The sequence below is a fragment of the Pezoporus wallicus genome, unplaced genomic scaffold (assembly GCF_028554395.1).
Source record: "Pezoporus wallicus isolate ANWC-B61680 ecotype Strahan unplaced genomic scaffold, APGP_CSIRO_Pwel_v1 contig_5785, whole genome shotgun sequence".
Taxonomy (NCBI): Eukaryota; Metazoa; Chordata; class Aves; order Psittaciformes; family Psittacidae; genus Pezoporus; species Pezoporus wallicus.
In genome coordinates, this window is record NW_026641150.1 from 5,623,135 (window position 1) to 5,645,528 (window position 22,394).

The window sequence follows — 22,394 nt, forward strand, 5'->3', positions numbered from 1 at the left end:
GGCAGCAGTACTGCAAAACTGCCTTTGCACTCAATGGACAGCAACAGGAATTATTAGGGCATGAGTAACCCAATTTTAAAAGAGTTATCAACATCTATCAAATACTTCTTGCTTGAGATGTGCCAGCTGATAGTAAAGGACCAGGATCAGGCTAACCCCCTCCTCACTCTCTCCAGTTCCCCAGGATCCCAGAGAACCCAATTACTGCCTTTTATCATTTACTCTTCCTGAGCAAATCAAAGTCCTCTTCTTCCCTCTTTCAGGCCTCAGCCTCTTCACCTAGGCTACCAAGTCTTCTCTTTTCCCTTATTGTACAAGGACAATAATCTGAAGGAAACTGGAGAAATCTCTGTCTTCTTAAAAAAAAACAACCCTCTACTTTGTTTATATGATGCCCCTTTATTTTGTTACCCCTTCAGACATGTGACCTGGCATTTAGCTTGCCATCTGCTTAGACGGCCTTATCAGAGACAGAGAAAAATTAATGTATTAAATGCTCAGGACCAGAATTGCACAAGATGATGATGATGCAGGAGTAAGAGGAGTTTCTGAAATCCCTTCAAGTTCATTCTTAAAAAATTATCAGTCTGTCAGACTCAGAATGTTCCTTTGCCTTCAGTATTTCCTGAGTTTGAAAAACCTAACCAAACAGCATTAACATTCTGCTGCTGTATTTTTACAGGATAAATTACAAATGAGAACTGTGAGTGCATCTCGGAAGTGATGGTCTTCCCTTTAGATGCTTGATATTCTATGCAGCTAAGTGCTGCCTTAAGACTCATGAAAAACTTATGTACACTTGATTTACGGTCTATTTGGAGGTAAAAAAATGCATGTAATACTTCAATTTCCTTGTTCTCTTTCAATTATTTTCTTTTCATATCCAGGCTGCAGTCCAGGAAAAATGCAAGTTTTGTGGTATGTTTATCGATTTTTGCATTGTGATTTAGTAATATACATCATCTGGTACTTACTTCTACATCCTAAAAACCCAGTAAGGGAAGATGTTGAGCACATGTTCTAAAATAAGAATATGCTTTAAAAATGCTATTAAATTGCAGTACTTGTTTTTCTTCATTACCTAGATTTTTCCATTTCCTTTCCTGGAGTTTTAATTCCTCTAGGGCATATCATAAAGTCCTTACTCAGACAAAACTACTTTTCTATTTACTTTGTTTAGGTCAAAAACCGCATAAGGCAGTAATATCCTCAAGACAAGTACTTTCTTTGCATTTAGGTCTGCAAAGTTAGATTGGTTTTTGACACAGTAACTATTGAATAAAATAATATTAAGGTCACCAATCCTTTTTTTTTTGGCAAGTATTTTCTTAAAAATCCAAGGAGGGCTCCAGATTAGCAGTCGCAGTGTTTATACAGGTCTCATGCATGATGTTCACATGTACTCTATTTTTGTACTGCCTATGTTTAAAAAATACAATGAAAAGTAGTCTTAATCCCGCACGGAGGCCACCCTTCTGGTTACCATTTTCTCATCAATTCTCTTCAGACACTCAAGCACTTTGGAAATTAAATTTTCCTTTGTTACTTTACTTTTTGGTTTTGCACTTTTCCCTTTGAATTTTCTCTTGCATTTGTGTTTCTCTCCATATTTATGCCTTTATCTCAGGCTGTTGGGCAATGAGCTGTGGGCCTATTCCAGTGCCCAAGGAAACAAGCTAGGAACGTGCTCAGCATTTGATCATCACCATGTTGTGTGACATTTCACATCTTTTTTGTAATTGTAATTTCAATGGTCCCTTCAATGCTGATGAAATGTATAACGTGCCAGGAGGGTTCTCTCAGATTAAGCTGTTTTCTTGTCTATTAAAGGGCTGTCATGGAACATTAACCATGAGACATCAAGTAAATGGATTGAGACTTTTAACACAAGGTTGATGACCTATAGCTGGAATTCAGTACCCTTTCTCCCAGGAGAGCTACTTTATTGCTCTGCAAGTAATTTCAGTTCATTCATTGGGATTACTTGTAAAATGCAGTCACTGTGATTAAGGAGGTCAGAATCTGTTCCTGTTGACAAAAGATTATTTTAATACTTCAGATTTCATTTGTGCAGCGTTTGCTTTGACTAGTGAGCACTTCACCAGGTGAGTCATCCCCCTTCACTGGGACTAAAGCTTGCACAGCTTGATCCATCAAGATTTATGGGCATGCATGTGTATACGCCATTAGGCTACACTAAGAAAGTGAAGGGCACAGCTTTGGAATAATGAGATATTCACTGTATGCAAGTACTGTTAGACTGGGGCTAGAAAAATATTGTGACCATGCTGACAAAGGAGATGATTCCTCTGAAAAGGGATCTGAGACAGGTAATCTTGGCAGCCAGGCCAAGTGTTCAGGCAACTGTTACTGGAGTGGAAATCAGAAGTCTGAATCAGGTGTCCCATCAATATAATGGGGGCAGCAGGCCACCCTGGGGTAGAATTCACAAGCCAGAGGGAAAGATTTGTTGCCTAAATGCAGAAGGGACTGGGGCTTTGTATTTTTACCTTACAGATGGCCCTAAGCACAGCCCTTAATAAGCTACTGCAGTAGCAGAGGAAGGGAGGGTTTCAAGCCAAGAAACCTTTTCAAGAAACCCTGTACTTGATCGGGGACACACATTTCACTTGCTTGGTGAGCAAGCAGCTCACACTCTGCATCTTGAATGCTTAAGGCCACAAACAGCAGGACATCCAAATGGTTCACGGCCACCAAAACCAGGAGGTCTTTTGCCCCTCCTGCTTTTCCTGCTCTGATCATCCTTACTGCTGGTCCCTGCAAAACCAGCAGGGAACTACAGGTCGATCAGTCCCACCTCAGTGTGCAGGAAGATCACAGGACAGGTCCTCCTGGAAACTATGCTAAGGCACATGGAAAATAGGTGATTGGTGACAGCCAAACATGGCTTCACTAAGGGCAAAATGTGAATTTGGTGGCATTCTGCCATGGGGTGACAGCAGTGGTGGATAGGGGAAGAATGACTGACACCATTTACCTGTATTTCTGCAAAGCATTAGACACTGTCCCGCATGACATCCTTGTCTCTGAACCAGAGAGACATGGATTTAGAGGATGGACCACCTAGTGGATAAAGAATTGGCTGGATGGTCACACTCAAAGAGTTGAAATTAAGTGCTCAGAGTCCAAGTGGAGACCAGTGAGGGCTGGTGTTTCTCAGGGATCGGTGTTGGGACCAGTCTTGTTCAACATCTTCATCAGTGACATGGACAGTGGGACTGAGTGCACCCTCAGCAAGTTTGCCAATGACACCAAGCTGTGTGGTTCGGTTGATACGCTGGAGGGAACGGATGCCATCCAGATGGACCCTGACGTGCTTAAGAGGTGGCCTGTGCAAACTTCATGAAGTTCAACAAAGCGAAGTGCAAGGTCCTGCAGCTGGGCTGGGGCAATCCCAAGCACAAACACAGGCTGGGGAATAGACTGAAAGTAGCCCTGAGGAGAAGGACTTGTGGGTGTTGATTGACAAGATGCTCAACATGAGCCGGCAGCATGTGCTTGCAGCACAGAAAGCCAACCATCCTGGGCTGCATCAAAATAAGCGTGACCAGCAGGTCAAAGAAGGTGATTTACATTTACATTGCTTTCGCTAGACCCCACCTGCAGAACTGTGATCAGCCCAACACAAGAGAGATGTGGGCCTGCTCAAGCAAGTCCAGAGGAGGGCCACAAGGATGATGCTGGAGCACCTCTCCTGTGAAGACAGGCTGAGAGAGTTGGGCTTGTTCAATCTGGGGAAGGCTCCGGGGAGACCTGATAGCAGACTTCTAATACCTAAAGGGGGCCTACAAGAACTCGAGAGGGGCTTTTTATAACAGCATGTAGGGATAGGACAAGGGGGAATGGCTTAAACCTGAAAGATGGGAGATTTAGATTAGATATAAGGAAGAAATTCTTCCCCGTGAGGACGGTGAGGCCCTAGCACAGGCTGCCCAGAGAAGCCGTGGCTGGCCCATCTCTGGAAGCGTTCAAGCCCAGGCTGGACGGGGATTGGAGCAACCTGGTCTAGTGACAAGTTGTCCCTCCCCATGGTAGGGGAGTTGGAGCTAGATGATCTTGAAGGTCCCCTCCAATGCAAACCATTCTTCTATCACTCTATGATTCTGTGATTCTAGGTTGCAAAATCAACTTAAACTAAATGCTTATCAATTCTATTTTATTTCTTGTCAAGCCTTTCTTTCGCACTATGAACCATAGAAATGCCGGAGTTTTTCCCTGAGACTTTGATCATAGCATTACCAAGACAACAGTGTATTTACTGCAGTTATAATAGATGGACTTCAGATGTTAACTGGATCCCTTGAAAGTCCACGGGGGAGCTTTTGATCTCCATAACCCAGAATAAATGAAAGAATGACTCTCTCTCCTGAAGAGCTGTCTAACAGGTAACTTATATTTGCTTTCAATTTCTGCCTGCTCTTTTAGCAGAGTCCACTGCCTTCCATCAGTTTTAAGTCTACTGACTATTTTAATTATATGGAAAACCAGGTCAAAATCTAATTTACCAGTTTGCTTTGCTTTTTGCTGACTGAAGCCCATAACCCAGCAAGTTAATGCATCAATCTGACAAGATGTGATGTATGGACACCGTAAAGGTTTTTATTCTTGCTGTTTACATTATTCTACTTTTCAGAGCTTCCCAGCTTTGCACAGCAGAAGAGAAATGCATAAAGCTTTGTTTTTAAACAGCTCACAACTAAAGGATGATATTTTGCATATATATAGGCTTGGAGTGTAAAAATACATGATAGAAGCAAGACCTATTACTCTCATGAAGACATTGATGCATGAGAGTAATCAAGACACTTCAGCAATAAAAATAACTTCAAACTTAAGCACAAGTTTTAATACCTTGTTGAATTACAGATATAATACAAAACAGCACACACAATTCCAGCTCAGCAAGCAAGAAGCAACGTTGTTACAGCAATATTCTTAAAGTTCGTGTTTCATTAGCTTAAGGAGTATATGAACAGACAATAAAATTCCTTTTGCACAAGATTTTGTAGAGAGTAAATTATAAATACACATAAAAAGTTTCATTAATGCCTGTCAATCTGCTTCTAAAAGATGTAATTAGAAGATCAGAAAACTAATTAGAAAGCCTGTTTGATCTCAAGAGTTTGGTTACATACTGACAATCTTGAAATAAGTCATACCAGAAAGAACGGCTGAAGCTTTACATAGTGCTAAGCATGAACAACTGATATTTTCTAAGATATAAAAATAGTGCATAGTTCTTTAAAATGAAAATTATATCACTGAGGTATTCATAAAAAATTACTTTAGTGATTAGCAAGAAAATGTTTTTATTAGTCTATTTAAACCAGTTAGAATTTTTAATTTAAAGTCTTGAAAGGCTGATTTCACCACACTGAAACAGTTATCTAAGCAGCTGAAACACCTGGAAAAAAACAAGAAAGTAGCACTGTGGACTCAATAGTTATTATTTCCCAATTATATGGACTTCAAAATACAAATTAAAAATTCTTTGTCAAATTTAATTTGTTAAAATAGCTTTTCTTAGCTGTATAACTTATTAGAAACAAAGTTTCCAGGGAAATACTTTCCAATTAAACAAAATGCAATTTTTTTTCGACTCTGAACTACGTCAAGCTTGCTGAACCGTGAAACCCCTTTTTTAAAAGGGATAAAGAGGCCATAAAATGATGTGTGTTGAGTCAAAGTAGCATATAGTGGTGAACAGAAAAGGGCACATCAGGAAACAGCATCTTGGCCTTAGCACAGACCCAAACCTCGGGGTTATAAAGCCAATATTTGGTGACACTGAAGTTCAAAGAAGTCAGAATTTTACCCTTAATGTGCTTGTCACTGCTTGCCTCTTGCAAAGTAGATCTGAACCCAGTAGCTAGTCATTGGAAATGGTCCGGCTGGAAAGTTCAGCCAGCCACCATGCACCATCTCTCCTGCCTGCTGTAGACAGGGGATATAAGAGACTTGGCCATAACACAGCAATCTTTGTGTTGTGCTCATCCTGTTCTACCAAATTATCTTTTGGGCTTGTTAGGAGCTAAAATAATTGAACTAGGCAGTGCTGTTAGTGGTGGAAGCCATTGACCACGTCCACTCCCTACCTGCGGTAGGTACTCTGGCACTGCCCTTCATGATTCAGCTCTGTTGTGCAAAAAAATAGCACTTCTTAGCCCTGTTTTTGTATGGAACCGCTTGTAGCCAGTACAGCTACACAGGAGCTTCATTCTTCCTTCCATTTCCTTCCATTTCTGCTCTGACCCAAAGTTAAAGAAACAATAATTTTAATAGAAAATGGAGGAGCTCCTCTAAGAAAAGCTTTTCTCAGTAAATGTACCTACAGTTCTGCAGAATTATCAAGGAGAAAGCCTGAAGTCTTCAGAGTTTTATTAAGACTCATGTATTTGGCTGCAGGAAATACAAATTTTCTTCAGGGATAGCCTCACTGGACCACCCTCAGCTCTTGTCTTTCCTATGGAGCAGTCTGGGGACAGCACCTCCCAGGAAGCCCTGCCTGGTTCTTCCAGTTAAGAGAACCTTTCTTGGTTACACAGAACATCATCAAACCACTTTGAATCATAATGAATATGCAGGAAGTGAATAAATTAAAATTACACAGGCAGATTTAATTATACTACTTCCTAAGTTACGAGTGCTTGAGTTCGCATCCATAGCGGCTAGCATTTAATGCCGTTTCTATGAGCATGTGACTTTGCTAGGTCTTTCAAAAATGAGAAAACCTCATTACCTGGTATTGTTGTGACATTTCCAAAATAGCAGCAGTCTTCCAGTCACTTCAGCTAACAACATGTGGCAGCTACAGTGGTCATAGGGTCCCGCTGTACATAGGGACAAGGGGGAACAGTGAGAGGCAGGGATGAGATGCTCTCCCTTTGGTATTTGAGGCAGCAGAGAAGAACCGAGTTTGCTAGCACCAGGCTTTCCTTCCAGGTGCCTGCATGAGTGAGCAGCCCCTGCCTGTCCCACTGACCTCCAGCCTGATGGCTTCTTCTCTGACTCCTCACTCCAGACCCACACTTTAGGATGAACATGTGCTCATCTTTATTTCTGGCTTTCCAAGTCCCAGGTAATTCCCAAACAACTCTGAGCATCACTAACACAACTTTTAGACTTTGCTCAGCCCAAACACCTCCCTGGCTTCTCCTCCAACCTCTTTCTCCCCCCTGCACTGCACCATGTTGCCACCCTGACCTTCCTCTCCCTGGCTCAGCTCCATGCTTGCTGCCTTCCTGACACTCCTCTTCCAGTTGTCCACAGCACCCCCTCCCTACCCAAGCTTGTACTAGGGCTCTTTCTCCATCCCTCCTTGCTCCTTTCTCTCCACTGTTGTGGATTGCAGCTCAGATTTCCTTGTCTCACTTGCTTCTCATCCACTGTTCATGATCCTTCTCCTGCTAGTCATTGTTTTCTACTCCATCCACTCTCTCTGTTCCATCTTCTGATGGTCCATTTTTCTCCCCAGCTCACCATCTCCATGCCTGATCTGCACAACTTCCCTCAGTTGATACCCTTGCTTCCGCTTCTTCACTTGCCAGCTCCCCTCAGAACAAACCCCAGCTTCACTTCTCCTCCAGGACACTCACATGTCCCAGAAAATGTTCAGCAAACACTGTAAAGTGAAATGGATTAAGACCATACCTGGTCCAAAGAAAATCCCATTTTCCTGCTTTGACCCCAACACCACCATTTCTGTGGCGGCAAGTAAACCAGTTTAGGAAAACACAACAGCTGAAAATTAACCCATCCACATACAGAAAAGGTTAAATTTCAGCAAGACGGGCTTCCTGCTCTAGTCCACTGGTCCAGGACAAATGAGATAACAGAAATGAGTGTCCAGAAACATGAGTAAGGCAGGAGCAGCAGTAGCAGTAGCAGCAGAGCCTTACATGGATTAAAGCAGTCTTGCATCCATGGGTTTAGCAGGAACGAGTAAGCTTTGATAAAAGCAATGGAAGATCAGTATTAAATGGAAGAATACACTATGGGGGCAGTGCTGCCTGAGTTCATGCCAGAAATGTCCCATGACTCCCCAGTCATTGCTTTGTTCTTTAAGACAATTGCCTTGCAAGAGGTGTCGTGCTTTGGCAGAGAGGAATTTCACATCAAACAAACTTCTCTGGAATAAACTTGTAAACTATCTGGGAAACAAGACTAGGGAGAAACATGCAAAAACTTATTACCTCCAGATTAAATGCAGAAAAAAAAGTGTGCCATTTCCTATCTTATGATCACTGAAAACCGTATGACATCCACTGTGGCCATGTTCCTCATTGAAATGCAGGAAGAGATGCACCAAGTACAGCTATTCATCAGACGAGGTTTTGGAACCCATTATCCATATCCTGTTTAGGTGTAGTCTGTATTTCAAATTTTGGGCAGCATTGACAGTGAGGAATGTGGAAATCCTCCAATGAACCCTATGCTGGAAACTCTACTATACTCCCTCCAAACATCTCTTTGCTAGGGTAATTCATTCTGTTTGGGGAAAGAGTTTAGTTTTGTCAGTTAAGTAACTGCATACAATACGAATCTGCTAGAGAAATGTATTATTGTCATCAAAGACCTTTAGCAGCAGACAAGACCTGGCTCGCCAACATGACCTTCCTGCAGAAGCATTTCTGAGCTCGCGCTGCAGCACCTTTCTCTTCCCCTCTCTGTGTTGCAAAACATTAATCTAGATTTGTATTTCAGATCTTCAAAAGAAGCAGAAAAGGTTACATCAGTGCCTGAATCAATTTAAGTTTTACAGGCAGAACTGTGAACCAACGTTTTTCACAAATGAAGTAGCTAGAAAGAGCCAAAAGGTTTGGGTACGTGCGCACTGCTGACAAATACTTAATAATTTTCAGAAACCTGTGTCTGGTGCAGTCTGAGCAATCCTCAGAGGACTCAGCAAACAGCACTGCCTTTACATACAGGTCACCCAAAGTATTTTGCAGAAGAATGCCATCCTCTTTTTGGGGTGCCAGATGGGTAAAGCTTAAAGCTGCCAAACATGAGGTTGCGGAACAACCAAACTCATTTTAATTATAAACCTGCTTCAGATCATGCAAGCCCCATGCAAAGTAATTCAAAATGAAGACAAATGGGAGAACGAATGGGTAGGTGAAACTAAAAAGTCTGGGCCCACTCCTCTTCTTGGGGCCACACACAGCTAAAAAGCTGCCTCCAAGAAGAACAAGGACCCTTTGTAGTGTGCTGATTCTCAGATGGTACGTCCCACTTCTCAGCTGCCGTGCTACTGCGATGACTGCTCCCTCTCCACCCAACCCATCCTCGCTGTGTTATATGTGAGTCAGACTGGGGACCTACTCAGCCCTTAAATATGTGCTTAAGTCTTTCCACATTCAGGAAAGAAACTCAGATGAAATTTGGAGCAAACGTGCAATGAAAGGCCTATGCCTAAGTGTTTACCTGAATAAAGCTGCTTTGCTGAATCTGTGCTAAAATGCCAAGCGCATGTCAGGCAAGCTCAGGATCTTTCACAGCACTCTCACTCACAGAGCCTCTGCCATGAAAAATGCTGTGTCCCCAAGGGGAAAAGTTTTTTCCTGGAGAGCAGCCCAGAACTAAAGGAGCCATCGCATCAAAGATAAATCTTACCTCCCCCACTACACCCCTCACTTCCCCAAACAGCAGATCAAGGCAGAGGAGGACTAGAAAAAAAGGAAAAAAAAAGAAAAAAAGAAAAAGATACTTTTTTTTTTAAACAGAGAAATGAGAGGTTCCCGCATCTCCCACTTGGTTTCTCCAAGCAATGCAGCTAGGAGCAGTCTGTTGCTTGCTTGGAAGCTCCTAGACCACGAGATGGGAAGTCACAGAGTGCAGGAATCAAGTTATTTATTGACATCTCCCGCCTCCAAGCAGCTTCACAGCTTGGCAGTGCACTGGAGGGCTTTCAGACTGACCACAGCAGGCTGACCTTTCCTCCTCCATGGACAGAATAGTCACCAGCCCCCGTGGTTAGGGAAGCCATGGATACTTCCGTTCATTGGCCATTATTCATCAGATTTGGGAGACCAAGCTGTTTAAGCTGAAACTCCTTAGAGTGAAGAAAAAAAAATGTTGCACATTTTATATTATCTCTTGCAAATATGAAAGCTTGCTGCAATCTTCAGATACAATATTTATGAATTGGTCTTTCAGCCAAATCCACTTTTGCATAAGGATACACAGCTGCCGGTACCCAGAAGTATGATAGTTCCCAAATATATCTTTGCCATTTTTAAGATCATTCTAGAGGCTTGAAAATAATGCTTCTTTCACTGTAAGTGAAATCTCTAGGCCTGATGTTTCAAAGACTGTCTGAAATTAGCCGGGTTTTGTTTGTGTTTGTTTGTTTGTGCACAAGAATAATTGATTAAATCAGCACAAGCGTAACTGATTATATACTCTAAGGAAAGTACTGAGGAATTAAGCTGCAAAACTAGCAGCATTGTGAAGAGCCATACCCAATTTTTATGCTTACATCTCCTACATGGAATCCCCTCTTAATTATACAGTAGCAAATTTGAAATGTGTCATCACCTCCCACCACTGGATATCTAGATTTTGAATGAATGTAACCTGCATTTTTCAACACTTCTAAGGATTTTTTTTAAGATGTCTCTTTAAACTTCTTTTTTTTTTATGAAAAGATAAAATTTGCATAGGAGGATATTCAAACACTCACGACTTACAAAGAATGTCATCCCTCTTTCATTAACCAGCACAATGACCCTCTAACAGTTTCACACTGAGAAACAATATGCAGAGAAATATGCCAAGTGTAATGCCAATTAGGACATCGAAATGTACATAGATTGTAGACCAGGCAAACAAAATGTGAAATTCTAAGTTAAAAATTGAACCTATATTCTTCAGTCCTTTGAAAAATTAACTATTTTTAACGGAAATCAAAATGCAATCTTTATCAAATTTCTCATTCAGTCAACAACAATAAACCTATTTTTCAGATGTGCTTTAAATTGTTCCTTTGAAGAGGAGAGGTTTGAGAATATCAAGTAGAAATTGCATTAAAGAAGAAATGCCTTTTTAACTGGAATTACCCTATATATGTAACCTTTTTAGGTTTATGTAACATTTTAGGTTTGCCAGAGTAACAGGCAATCAGACACCTGAAAACTTATTTGCAACCATTACAGTTAGAGAAAATGTGTTCAAATATTGAAGGGAGAATAAGCAAGTCTGACATTATGCCTTTTACTCTAAGAAGTATGTCTGCATATTTGGAGCAACTCTGTGGAGAAGGACTTGGGGGTGCTGGTCGATGAGAAACTGAATATGAGCTGGCTTCACTGTGTGCTCGCAGCCCAGAAAGCCAACCGTATCCTGGGCTGCGTCAAAAGGAGCGTGACCAGCAGGTTGAAGGAGGTGATCCTGCCCCTCTGCTCTGCTCTTGTGAGACCTCACCTGGAGTATTGTGTGCAGTTCTGGTGTCCTCAACATAAAAAGGACATGGAACTGTTGGAACAAGTCCAGAGGAGGGCCACGAGGATGATCAGGGGACTGGAGCACCTCCCGTATGAAGACAGGCTGAGGAAGTTGGAGCTGTTCAGCCTGGAGAAGAGAAGGCTGCATGGAGACCTCATAGCAGCCTTCCAGTATCTGAAGGGGGCCTATAAGGATGCTGGGGAGGAACTCTTCATTAGGGACTGCAGTGATAGGACCAGGGCTAATGGGTTAAAACTTAAACAGGGGAAGTTTAGATTGGATTTAAGGAGGAAGTTCTTTGCTGTCAGGGTGGTGAGGCACTAGAATGGGTTGCCCAAAGAAGTGGTAAATGCTCCATCCCTAGCAGTCTTCAAGGCCAGGTTTGACAGAGCCTTGGGCGACATGGTCTAGTGTGAGGCACCCCTGCCCATGGCAGGTGGGTTGGAACTAGAGGATCTTAAGGTCTTTTCCAATCCTAACCATTCTATGATTCTATGACCCAGATGCTAAAAAACAGTAATCTGATTACATTAGTTTAAAACACTACTCTATACACCTACTATTTATTTCACAAGCACAAATTAGGTATTCTGGAAAAGAAGATCTAAAACTTGCAAGAAAATAACAATACTTAGCACTTTCTAAATGCTTTCCATCTGAAAAATGCAAATAATTAAGAGGTAGAACAGGGGAACCAAGCTGTTGTGCTGGTCACCAACAGAGCCAGAACACTCAGGGAAAACTCCAATTTCACCAGGTATGGCACAGCGGGAAGCAAAATGCCTGTGGTGACAAGGTACTGCCTAATGTACCCTAACCACCGAGGTGGACCAATGCCCCAGAAAGCCTTTGGTGTGGCTCTCTTTCTGCCATTGGTATATATTTAGTACCCCGGTGCTCCCTACTTTGTGCGCCCCTCAACTACCTGGCTATGAATGGCACCCAGAATTGATCATAGCCTACAAGACTCTGTAAAGCTGCCCTAGTTTATGGATGAGAGAAGTGATGCACAATAGCATTATATAAATGCTCTAAGCTTGTAACATTGTACAGTAGAAGAATGATGAATAAACCCCATTTCTTTGGAGATTTCCAGTTTTAGCACACTCAACAAAGCCCCTTCTACACACACTTCAAAATCCTTAGGTATTTTTTTTCTGATTGTAATACTACAAATATTTATTTTATCAGTACAAAACTCAATTTACTGCTGAAACCCTGCATGAATACTTCAAAAGAACTTCAAGATCCTACCCAGAAGTGGAGGAAAGATTACAGAGATTAATATTGTGCAAATAAATCTCTGCATCACCAATCCTACAAACAGCTGCTTTGCCCTAATGCAAGTACCTGAATATAGGCACCTGTATGTAGAAGGGGTCTAAACAAGCTAAATCAAATTCCTGGAAACATGCATGATGTATACCAACTTTTTACAGTGCTGTAGTCAGTGAAGGAGGGGATAACAGTAGGATAAGTGAGAGAGAGTGTGAGACAGTAAGAGGACAGAAGAAAGAAGGAGAGGGCAAGGTGGGAAGAAGAAGGTCCCAAGGCCAGACTGAAGTAAAAAATAATAAAAGATCCTAAAGAGTCAAAAATATAAAAGAAGGAGAGACATCAGCTGAAATACAAGGTGAGATTAAAAATAACATAAAATTTAAAAAAAAAACAACAACCAAACTAAAAAAAAAAACACAAACCAAAACCCTCAACCAAAAAGTGACAGAGAAAGTTTAGAACTTGCAGAAGCTCAAGTCAGTAATTCTTTGTCAGCCAAACTCTCCTTGATTTCAGTGGGAGTTTTGCCTTAATGAGGACAGCAGGGTAGGCATCAAACGCAGCTATATTCCTTCTACTTGGATAACAGCAAGATATACCAAGATATTTTGTTGTTGAAAAAGACTACGCGTCTTTGAAGAAATGGGGATATTAGGGGCCCAGTAGTACAAACGTAATTGCTACGACCAGCTGAGTTACATCAGCCCTTTGTGCTAGAAAGGAAGAATAAAAGATGAAAAAACTGATTTGTGCCACCTTGCAAACAATCAAATTAAAGGTCCAGAATTATTCCAGCAAAGTTTCCATTGGTTTCAGTGACAGCTCAAAAATCAAGCAAGATTCTTCAGTCCTTCTTGTAAAAAATACATAAATACAAGAGTGAATATGAGTGATTTGTTTTTTTATCAGTATTGCTTTTGCTGAAATTGTTGGCAATGCACCCATCTGGTTCACAGAACTATTATTCGATTAGGCTGGTTTTGTGAAGGTATCTTTCCCAAATATTGTATTAATATATTGAAAAGGAAGCATAAGATAAGTAGACTGGAAAATAAAATATTATTCTCAGAGTAGTAACCAAAGATAAAGCAAATTAAAAAGCTGATTCTCATCTATGAAAAGAATGAAGATTCTGCCTAACCCATAGTGTTCTTAATGGTCCATGTAGAAATCATATAGCCATTTTCTCCTTTATAAACATAAATTAAAGGAACTCTCACTGGAAGTGTAACTGAAATGTGGGTATGTCTAATGCAAAGCCTCCAACTTAAAACCTTTTACTGGTTTAGATGCCAAAACCAGGAACAGACAAAATACCACAAGTAAAATCTGTAGAATTACCAATAAAAAAAAACAAGGCAGATATTTTTCATGAGAAATAAGAACAGCAGAAAAATATCCCATGTCAAGCTGATCACACATAGTAATAACGCCTATTATTGTCAAGATTTTGCAAGCATACCATTCTTATCCATAATATGGGAAATATCATGTCAATTCTCCATGACGTATTAACAAAAGGTGTCCCACCCAAACCAATAAGTCTAGGACATGCTCAGAGCCGGATTCATTCAGCCGCTGACTCAATCAGATAAACAGCAATTCTCAGGTTTTGCAGGGTTACATCCACCTGTTGATTTAAAGATTACAGGTGGGAGCTGCCTTATTAAAATTGCTCTCCAGTTTAAAAACGACATACCTAACAGAGGGAATTGAGAGAAAAACAGTCTGGCCTGCTCATCAATGACAAAACAGTAATAAGTAATCAAACTCAATTACTATTGTTTGCAGGGCTAAAATTATGCTTAAAGAAATTCATTGCCATCTGTAAGCCTCCTGTTAAAGTTGATTACAATTATCTCGTGCTGGTTTTCTTCCCAAAGATTAAACGGCATTGTCTATTTTTAAAGGCAAAAAAACCACCAAACAACAAAGCAGCTTGAATAATAAATTGTTTATCCCAAGATAGAACAAACCATAGTGATGAACTTTAAGAATGGCTACCAAATTAGAACGGAAAATGAAAAACAAGTATTTTCCTGTTCAAGGTTTTGTTTTTAATGTGTTTTTGTTTTTAACTAGATCGAGTGCTGATTACAGAAAATTCAAGGCTACCCGGACATGACGCTGCTCAATTGACTGAAAAGTTTGATGACTTCTCTAGAAAGTAAGGTCTGTGCATGAAATTACATCAGCATCACTGCTCTGAGATACCTCGGTGGGGGGGAGAGGTTAATATTGCTTATTAAATAATGTTAAATAAGATCAAACAAGACATGCAGGATTTGGGAGGGCTCTTGGAGCTCTGGTTGTTTCCCCAGGCTGCTTATGCAACCTCGCTTGCACAGGCAGGGTAAGGGCCTGCCATTTTATTACATAAGGTAGGCCAAAAATACACAGCTAGGCAGTTGTGAGCTCCATTAAGTGCTGCACTGGAGTTTCTGTATCAGTTAGCATCTAGACATTTTAAGAAACAGAAGGACTTAGACATTGCTGAGTTCGGGATGGTTGCTGTTGTTTTAAGAGCAGTAGATCTCTTACAACAACAGCAAATAATAATCAGCATGAGCTGATTATTATTTGGATACACTGTGCTCTGACTGTTGCTTAAGCAAACAGCAATATGCAGTCTTCAGTTTAGCACAGCCATGCTAAGTGCAATCCAGGGCTTTAAAAATGTGCCTTTCAGATGAATAAGCAAATTGTCTGGTTTAGTAAACAGCAGTAAACACAACATTATTGTTTTAACCAGTGCTTAAGTGCAGTGGATAGCTGAAGAAAATTAATTTCCCACACATCCTTACATTCTCAGTTCAGGATTTCAAAGCCCGGTCTCATACAGACAGATGAAACTGCAACTACAGGAATACCAGGCCAGGGAAGTTGACCACCTTGCCCTGAGCCCTCTCCCTGACATGAGACAGCAGCAAAGGATTGGGAAGCCTGCGTGAGCAGGGCAGGCATGTAGCAATATTACAGCCTCCCAGCGGAGACTTCTTCAGCCAGGCATTGTATCTTGGTATTCAGAGCCTCTTGGTGGGATTGCTTCGGTGAATATAATTGCTTTCTGAACCTACTTGAACCCAAGAAGATAAGGCTGTCTATCCTCGCCATGCCTCTAAAGCTCAATAATAGGACACCAGGGAATGAGCTTGAGCATTGTACCCTGCTTTTTGCACTGATGAAGTTCTAGCTCATGCCCTGGCTCTGCTTTGGAGCACTTGAAACTAGCTTCTTCCAGCTCGCTCTTTCCATGGCAGACCTGCTGTAACAGGGCCAGCCCAAATCAGTGAAGGTGCAAGCCACCAGGATCCTTTGGCCTTGGGAGCCTCAGTGAGACAGATGCTGGCCCACTTCATTTCACAGAGCAGACTCCGGGGGGCCACCTGGCCTGGCACCCACTCTCAGCCATGGCCAGCCACGGGTGCTGAGGGGCGAGTATAAGAACATGCAAATCAATGCTGATATTTCCTCAGGACCCTCACCAAGCTTCCAAGAATTTGCAACTCAAAACTTCCTAAACCAGTGGTTTTGTATTTAATAGCCTTGATGGATTTCTCTTCCATGAACTCATCCAGGCACCTCATTAGCTGATGTAACTTCTCAGCATCCACATCCTGTGGTAAGTTGCTCCGCAGCCTCATCATGCCATGTGAAAAGCCATCTGTTTCCATCCCTTCAACTGTCTGCTTCACCTACCCAATGCCCTCTACTCCTGTAGCTGGGGACAGTCATTCCCAGTTTGCCTTCTCCACGCTTTTTTAATTTTACAGATCTTTGTTGCATTGCTCTATCAGCATTGTCAGTCTACAGGCAAGAGCTACTCTGTTCCTCTGATCACCTTTGCTGCCTCCTTCTGAATTGCCTTCCTCACCATTATACACCTTTGAGGTGGGAGGATCAACAAAAACACAATACTGAAGATGTGGGCATGCCACAGTTTACACAGTGGAATAATGGGATTAATTTTTATTATTTTTCATACTTTTAAAAAGAATCCCTAATATTCTGTTTACCTTTTAACTTACATCTGCACATTGCATTGATTTTTTAAGTTGTCCATGGAGGATTTTATCTAAGCTTCTGCACCTTCAGTGACCTGTAGCAGTATGAATAGAGATACCTTGTTCTATTAATCTTCAACAACTGACATGCATATGACATTTACCTGACATGAAGATACTCAAAGAGAAAGGGTGACTGAAATGTCCCAGTAGATGATGTTCTGTCATTCTAGCACTTCTTGTACGCTTTGAAATGACAAAGAGGTTTCATACCTGAACTTCCAAATTTCCATTCTGATCTCAAAAGCACATACACATCCTTTAGAATTTTTTCCTGTATCATCATTTCTATTGGCTAGAAATCTTCTATTTTAGTCAGAGATCCCAAAGAACAGTGATAAAATACTTGAAAAACACCTTCTGTCATAATCAGGCCAGCAAAAGGCTGGCTGTTTTACAGAGACTTGTACCCAAGCAGGAGAAAGTGAGATAACCTCTCTGTTCCTACCACTTACATGGTCATTTTTGGAGTATCTTGGAGCATGTCACCTGCTACACAGGCACAGGAGAAAGAGATGGCTTTGCCTCAGAGAGTTTGCAGGCAAAGGAGAGGACAAGGAACACCAAGCAGGTACTGACAGAGTACCAGGCAAAGCATGTGGCAATACTGTTTCCAAATGGCAAAGGTCCAAGCTCACCAGTGACCTAACTTCCATAAGAGTTTTATTTTTTCTGAAGCCACAGGTGAATTTTCAGACTGAAGCAAAATTAAAACTATCACTGGGGGTGCATCACTATTCCTCCCAAACGTGGCAGGTGGCATGCAAGAAACAGTGACCTCTGCCATGGAGCTTGGACAAAGGAACAGAAATGTCTTTACCAAAGTGTAATTAAACACATTTTGGTTGGACTGAGCTGTACTTCATGACTTGTCTTCAGGGGGAAGAGACACAGGTAGAGAAGCATAAAAAACGTACTTACTCTTCTATCCCCAAAATGTACATTGAATTTGTGTGTGTAAAGTCAAGAAAGCTGTGTCCAAAAATCCCTCAAGCTAATCTGCCAACATCCCTTAGCGCAAGGAGTGGAGAGTGAACCAAGTCTGCACTTTCTCAGCTGCTTACTCACAGGAAGAGCCTACAGGACCACATCCCTTGCCTTTCCTGCCCTGCAAATCTCATACTTCCAAATTCAGTGGGTGATATACTGGTGGTATATATACCCTGTGTGGCCCATAGCATGGTCACAACAAGAGTAATGGCTTTAGTCCCTCTGAAAAACTGCGAGATACAAAAACACCACTACATGGACAAATCCAGTACCATCTATGTATTCTGCTTAAATACTATTACATGGTGTTTCCTTTTCAAACTTTGGTAATCAGACTCATAAAGAAAAAGTCAATGCCAATTTCTGAGTGAGTTAAATTAGCTAAAATATAAATATTTGCATGGCCTCAGCCTAACTTTTCAAGAGCAAGTTTTAATAAAATCAAGGATCGACCGAAAGCTAAGCACGATGTAGAATTACTTTTTTATACAGGTAATGATGCCTCTATAAAATCTGCAACTCAAGTGCATCTGCCCGAAGAGCCCGAAAGCAAAACCATAAACACAAATGGGAGTTACTTAAATTCAGCTTAGAAAGAAAGAAAAGCAACTTAATATACATAAAAGACATATTTGAATGTAATTTTCAACAGTATGATATTTGCTAATCATCAATTGCATAGTGATGTAAGTAATCTGATTGCTCAAAACTCACAGTAGAACACAGGCAATGGTTATGTAAATTGTTACATTTGCTGTGCAAAACATCCTATCTTTAAAGAATACCAGAGCTACAAATTGAAACCATCAGCTGTAGATCATAATTTTCTTACCTTAAATAAACATATTACGATACAACATCAGTTACATGATTACATACTATTTTGTTCCATAGGGCTTCACTATTTTGATGTAGCATTAATATACTGAGCTATAAATTCATCCTTTGTTTTAAAAAGTGAAAAACCCACCCTAGCCTACTGCAGCAGTCACCAGCTGGGTTGAGTCCTTTATGTTCACCGCATAAAAATCTAGCATGAGATTTGACTAGGGCATGCAAAGTTACTATCCTGTCCGTGGCAAACATAGTGCTAGAAGAAGGTGAGCAGACACCACAGTGGAGACGTAAGGCCTGAAACTGGCCCTGGTGCCAGGTCGTGCTCCTTTGGGTGCTGCCTGTCAGTGTGGTAAAGGATAAGGAGAACAAACACATGGGCTCAACACAACTCCAGAGGCTGAGCTCCACAACGAAGATATGGCTCCTCTCCAGGTCCAAGGTCTGTGACTGGAGCAGCAATAACTGCTCCTCATGGCAAAGACACAACACCAGTTTCTATGAGGAGACCAATGGAGGGGCAAAGAAGTGGAGACAGGGACTGAAGAACATGGTAGGCAGTGTGAGGAGGAAGACAAGAAGGACTGAAAAGCAGTAGTACCATGACCCAATCACTGAAAGACTGAAACCCACTGCTTTTGCAAGTTCAGATCTCCTGTTCCTGTCTACCACCAGTCTCTCATCACCTTTTTCTGCCCACCATTCCTTCTCTTGGGCCGGGTTTTCCACCTCTATCTGATCTACAGTTCCCTGCATGTTGCTCCTAAGCTTTGTCATCTATGATTCCATCAAGTCCTTTGACTTAATACAAGATTCCTCCTCTTCATTTTCTCCTCCATCACTAATACTTCTCCATTCCAGTCCCACTATTATTTGTCACCATGCATGTAAATTGAGCAGTTTCCTATTCCTTCTCCACTCTGCCTCTATGTCAGCAGGCACACCCTGCCACCAAAGACATAGCTGAGACAGTCTTCAATGCTCCCTTCTTATGGTGCTCACCATACCAGTAACATCTGGGAAGAACAACTGTAGGAGAAAGTCCACACAGCCCTTCAGCCACGAACTGGAGTGCTCTCATTTTTCCCAGGAAGATGAGCAGCTGCATCTCCTAACAACACTGGGTGTTCAGTGTGCTCCATGCTGAGAGCATCTTCAGTGAGTAAGTGCAACGGTGAAGCCCTCAACATCCCTCCACCAAGAACACACAACCTGAATGTTGTAACAAAATGATAGCTGAGACATATTCTGGAAGCTTTTCACAGGCTCAACATAAGGCACACCCCCATCACAAGACTGATTCCAAGCCAAGTATCTTTTTTTCCGGCTCCAAACACGAAGCCACAAGAATTCAACAGTCTCAATGAAAGTGTTTCTCAACATAGCCAAAAAATGCAGATTCACAGGAAAAGAAATATCAAGGTCTCCTAAAGCAGGATGATGTATACTTAAACCATCTTCGTCAGATACGTGGCCAAAGAATACGTTTCCCTCTAACCATGTTCTCAGAAATAGCTGAACCATTTCATCTGAAACTTCCCAAAGAGAGTCTGTCTTCATCAAACACTCGACCTGGAAAATGTCAGCCTAGGTTTAAGCTTAGCAAATGCATAAACACCTGAAAGAAGAACACTGTACTGAAAAGCACTAAGTAATTCTAACTGTAGAAAACATTGCTGCCTGTGGTAAAACAGCAACTCCTTCAAGTGCTCTTGCATGCTCTAGGCTAGAAAATGGGGCAATAATCATAACCTGCAAAGCACAGTCTGTGGGCACAATCCTGCATGTATGTGGGGTGACATCTACACACAGGGTGGCACCTTTGCTAGGGAGGGAAAGCAATTTTAGGCAAGCCTACTGTCTCCAGGCTTCAGGCACAGAAGTGCAGCCAGCTTGAGGAATCACCCCAGTGTCAGACACCTGGTTCTGGAAAACCTTTGATTTCACATGTTCAGTTAGCCAGTGCACAGCTTGGCAATTATATTCTCCAAATACTCCCATTTCCAGGCCATCCGTGAAGAGCAACTCCATGTCCATGTTAATCTACAGGAATGTATTCAGGATTGGGCCCTCCACCAGCCCAGTTCTCAGAATCACAGATCAACAGATGAGCTGGCTAGGTCTGGATACTGTGAACACTAATTATTCAGTACGACAAAACAAACTAAACCCGTGGTGGGATACAAATCAACGTTTCACATCAGGGTAATAGAGAGAATTTTCTACTTCAAGAGGCAGCCACTTGTTGAGCAGAGCGCTCAGGTTAGCTGCGCCCATCTGAGGAAACCCTACAGCCCTTCTGGAGGTTTAGCACTGTGAAAACATTCAAGTTCCTCTGCCGGCTGTAATTCTAATAACCGCTAATTATTTTGGAGTCACTTGAGCGAATGTAAGCGGCTGCCACCCGGTAGACGGTTAAGGAGTATGGAGGAAAGTTTCTTGTTAATTGACAAATCAGGCTATTGACCGTAGAGGAAAACACCACCCCACAACTCTTGGTGACACAAGCCCTGGGTCGCCACTCAGCCGTGGGTGTAACGTCTCCCCCCGTTCTGCACGCTGAAGGGAACCAAGCGGGAGCCCGTCGCAGGGCCGCAAGAGCAGGGCTCTCCCGGCACACGTCACAGACCATGCTCCCACCGGGAGCTTTCACCCATTCAAAAATCCCACTGGTCTTACTGGAAGTTTTCCTTGACCAGACCCCGCGCCAGTCCGGCTTAAATGAACCCCAACATCAGGAAGCTGCCGACCACACCGCGACGAGAATGAGGAGGGGACTGGCTGGGGGGGAACTTTCGTTTCCAACATGAGGGGCCGGACCCCGCCGGCCCGACCGGGACAGACGCGCCACGCTCCCCACGGAAACTTTCCCGCGGTAGAGGCGATGCCGCCCAGCACCGCCGGGCACGTCCAGGGCCGCGTTCCTCCGTGGGACGGAGGGGAGCGGACCTGACTGCTGCCGCTGGGGTCACACGGGTGTCGCGGGCGGGAAGGCGCCCCACGGGGGGAAGGGAGGGTCGGGGCCGCAGGGCCGCGCGTTACCTGGGGTGCCGGTGCTGCGGGAGCGCGGCGGGGAAGCCCGAGCCGCCGCCGCCGCCGCCGCTGCTGCTGCTGTCCGCGGTGGCCACCTGGGCGCGGGAGCCGCCGCCGGTGCCGATGCTTGTGCCGCCGGGCTGGATGCTACCGCTTTTCCGGTGCCTGCCGGTGCCGCTGCGGCAGCGGCCGCCGCTGCTCCAGCCGCGCAGGAGGCCGGCCTCGGAAGCCGGCAAACTCTTCCTCGCCGACGAGGAGCCGGGGACGCTGGCCGCCTCCTGCCTGCCGCCGGTGCCGGTGCCGTGTCTCATGGTGCGCGGGGCCGCCGCATGCCGCTCTGCCGCCGCCCCGGGCGCCGCGGGACCCACGCGCGCCGGGGCCAGGGGCTCCGCCGGCAGCGGGAGGCCGCCGGGAGCCCGGGCTGCTGCGGAGAGGGGAGGAGGCCGGGGGCCGGGAGGGCTGCTGGCTGGGGCTCCTGCTGGGGCATTAAGTTGGACGCGCGGCAGGGAGAGGCGCGGGAGCTGCGGGGCCGGTAGTTCTCCGGGAAGTTGGAGCCCGCCGGGCGAGGCGGGGGCATCCTCTCCGCCGGCCCTTCATCGCCGCCCGCCGCCGCCTCCCCTCGCCTGCCCCCGCCGCCGCCCCGCGTCCTCAGCCGGCGGCGCTGGGGGGGACGCGCCCCTCGCCCATGGGCGGCAGCACCGGCCCCCGAGGCTGGCGGCGGCGGCGGTT

General features: G+C 43.6%; 1 protein-coding gene across 5 annotated transcripts in view; it reads right to left on the reverse strand.

Annotated features, from left to right (window-relative positions):
* Window positions 1-22,039, reverse strand: part of NPAS2 (neuronal PAS domain protein 2) — a 104,723-nt gene extending 82,684 nt beyond the window's left edge. For 2 of the 5 annotated variants that reach the window (XM_057422222.1, XM_057422227.1), the window contains exon 1: window positions 21,675-22,031. In XM_057422222.1, coding sequence (XP_057278205.1) covers window positions 21,675-21,976 — 302 coding nt within the window. In that variant the 5' untranslated portion in view covers window positions 21,977-22,031. Of the gene's footprint in view, window positions 1-21,674 lie in introns of all 5 variants that reach the window. The other 3 variants (XM_057422223.1, XM_057422221.1, XM_057422224.1) reach the window with 2 other exon arrangements.
* Between the last annotated feature and the right edge of the window lie 355 nt (window positions 22,040-22,394).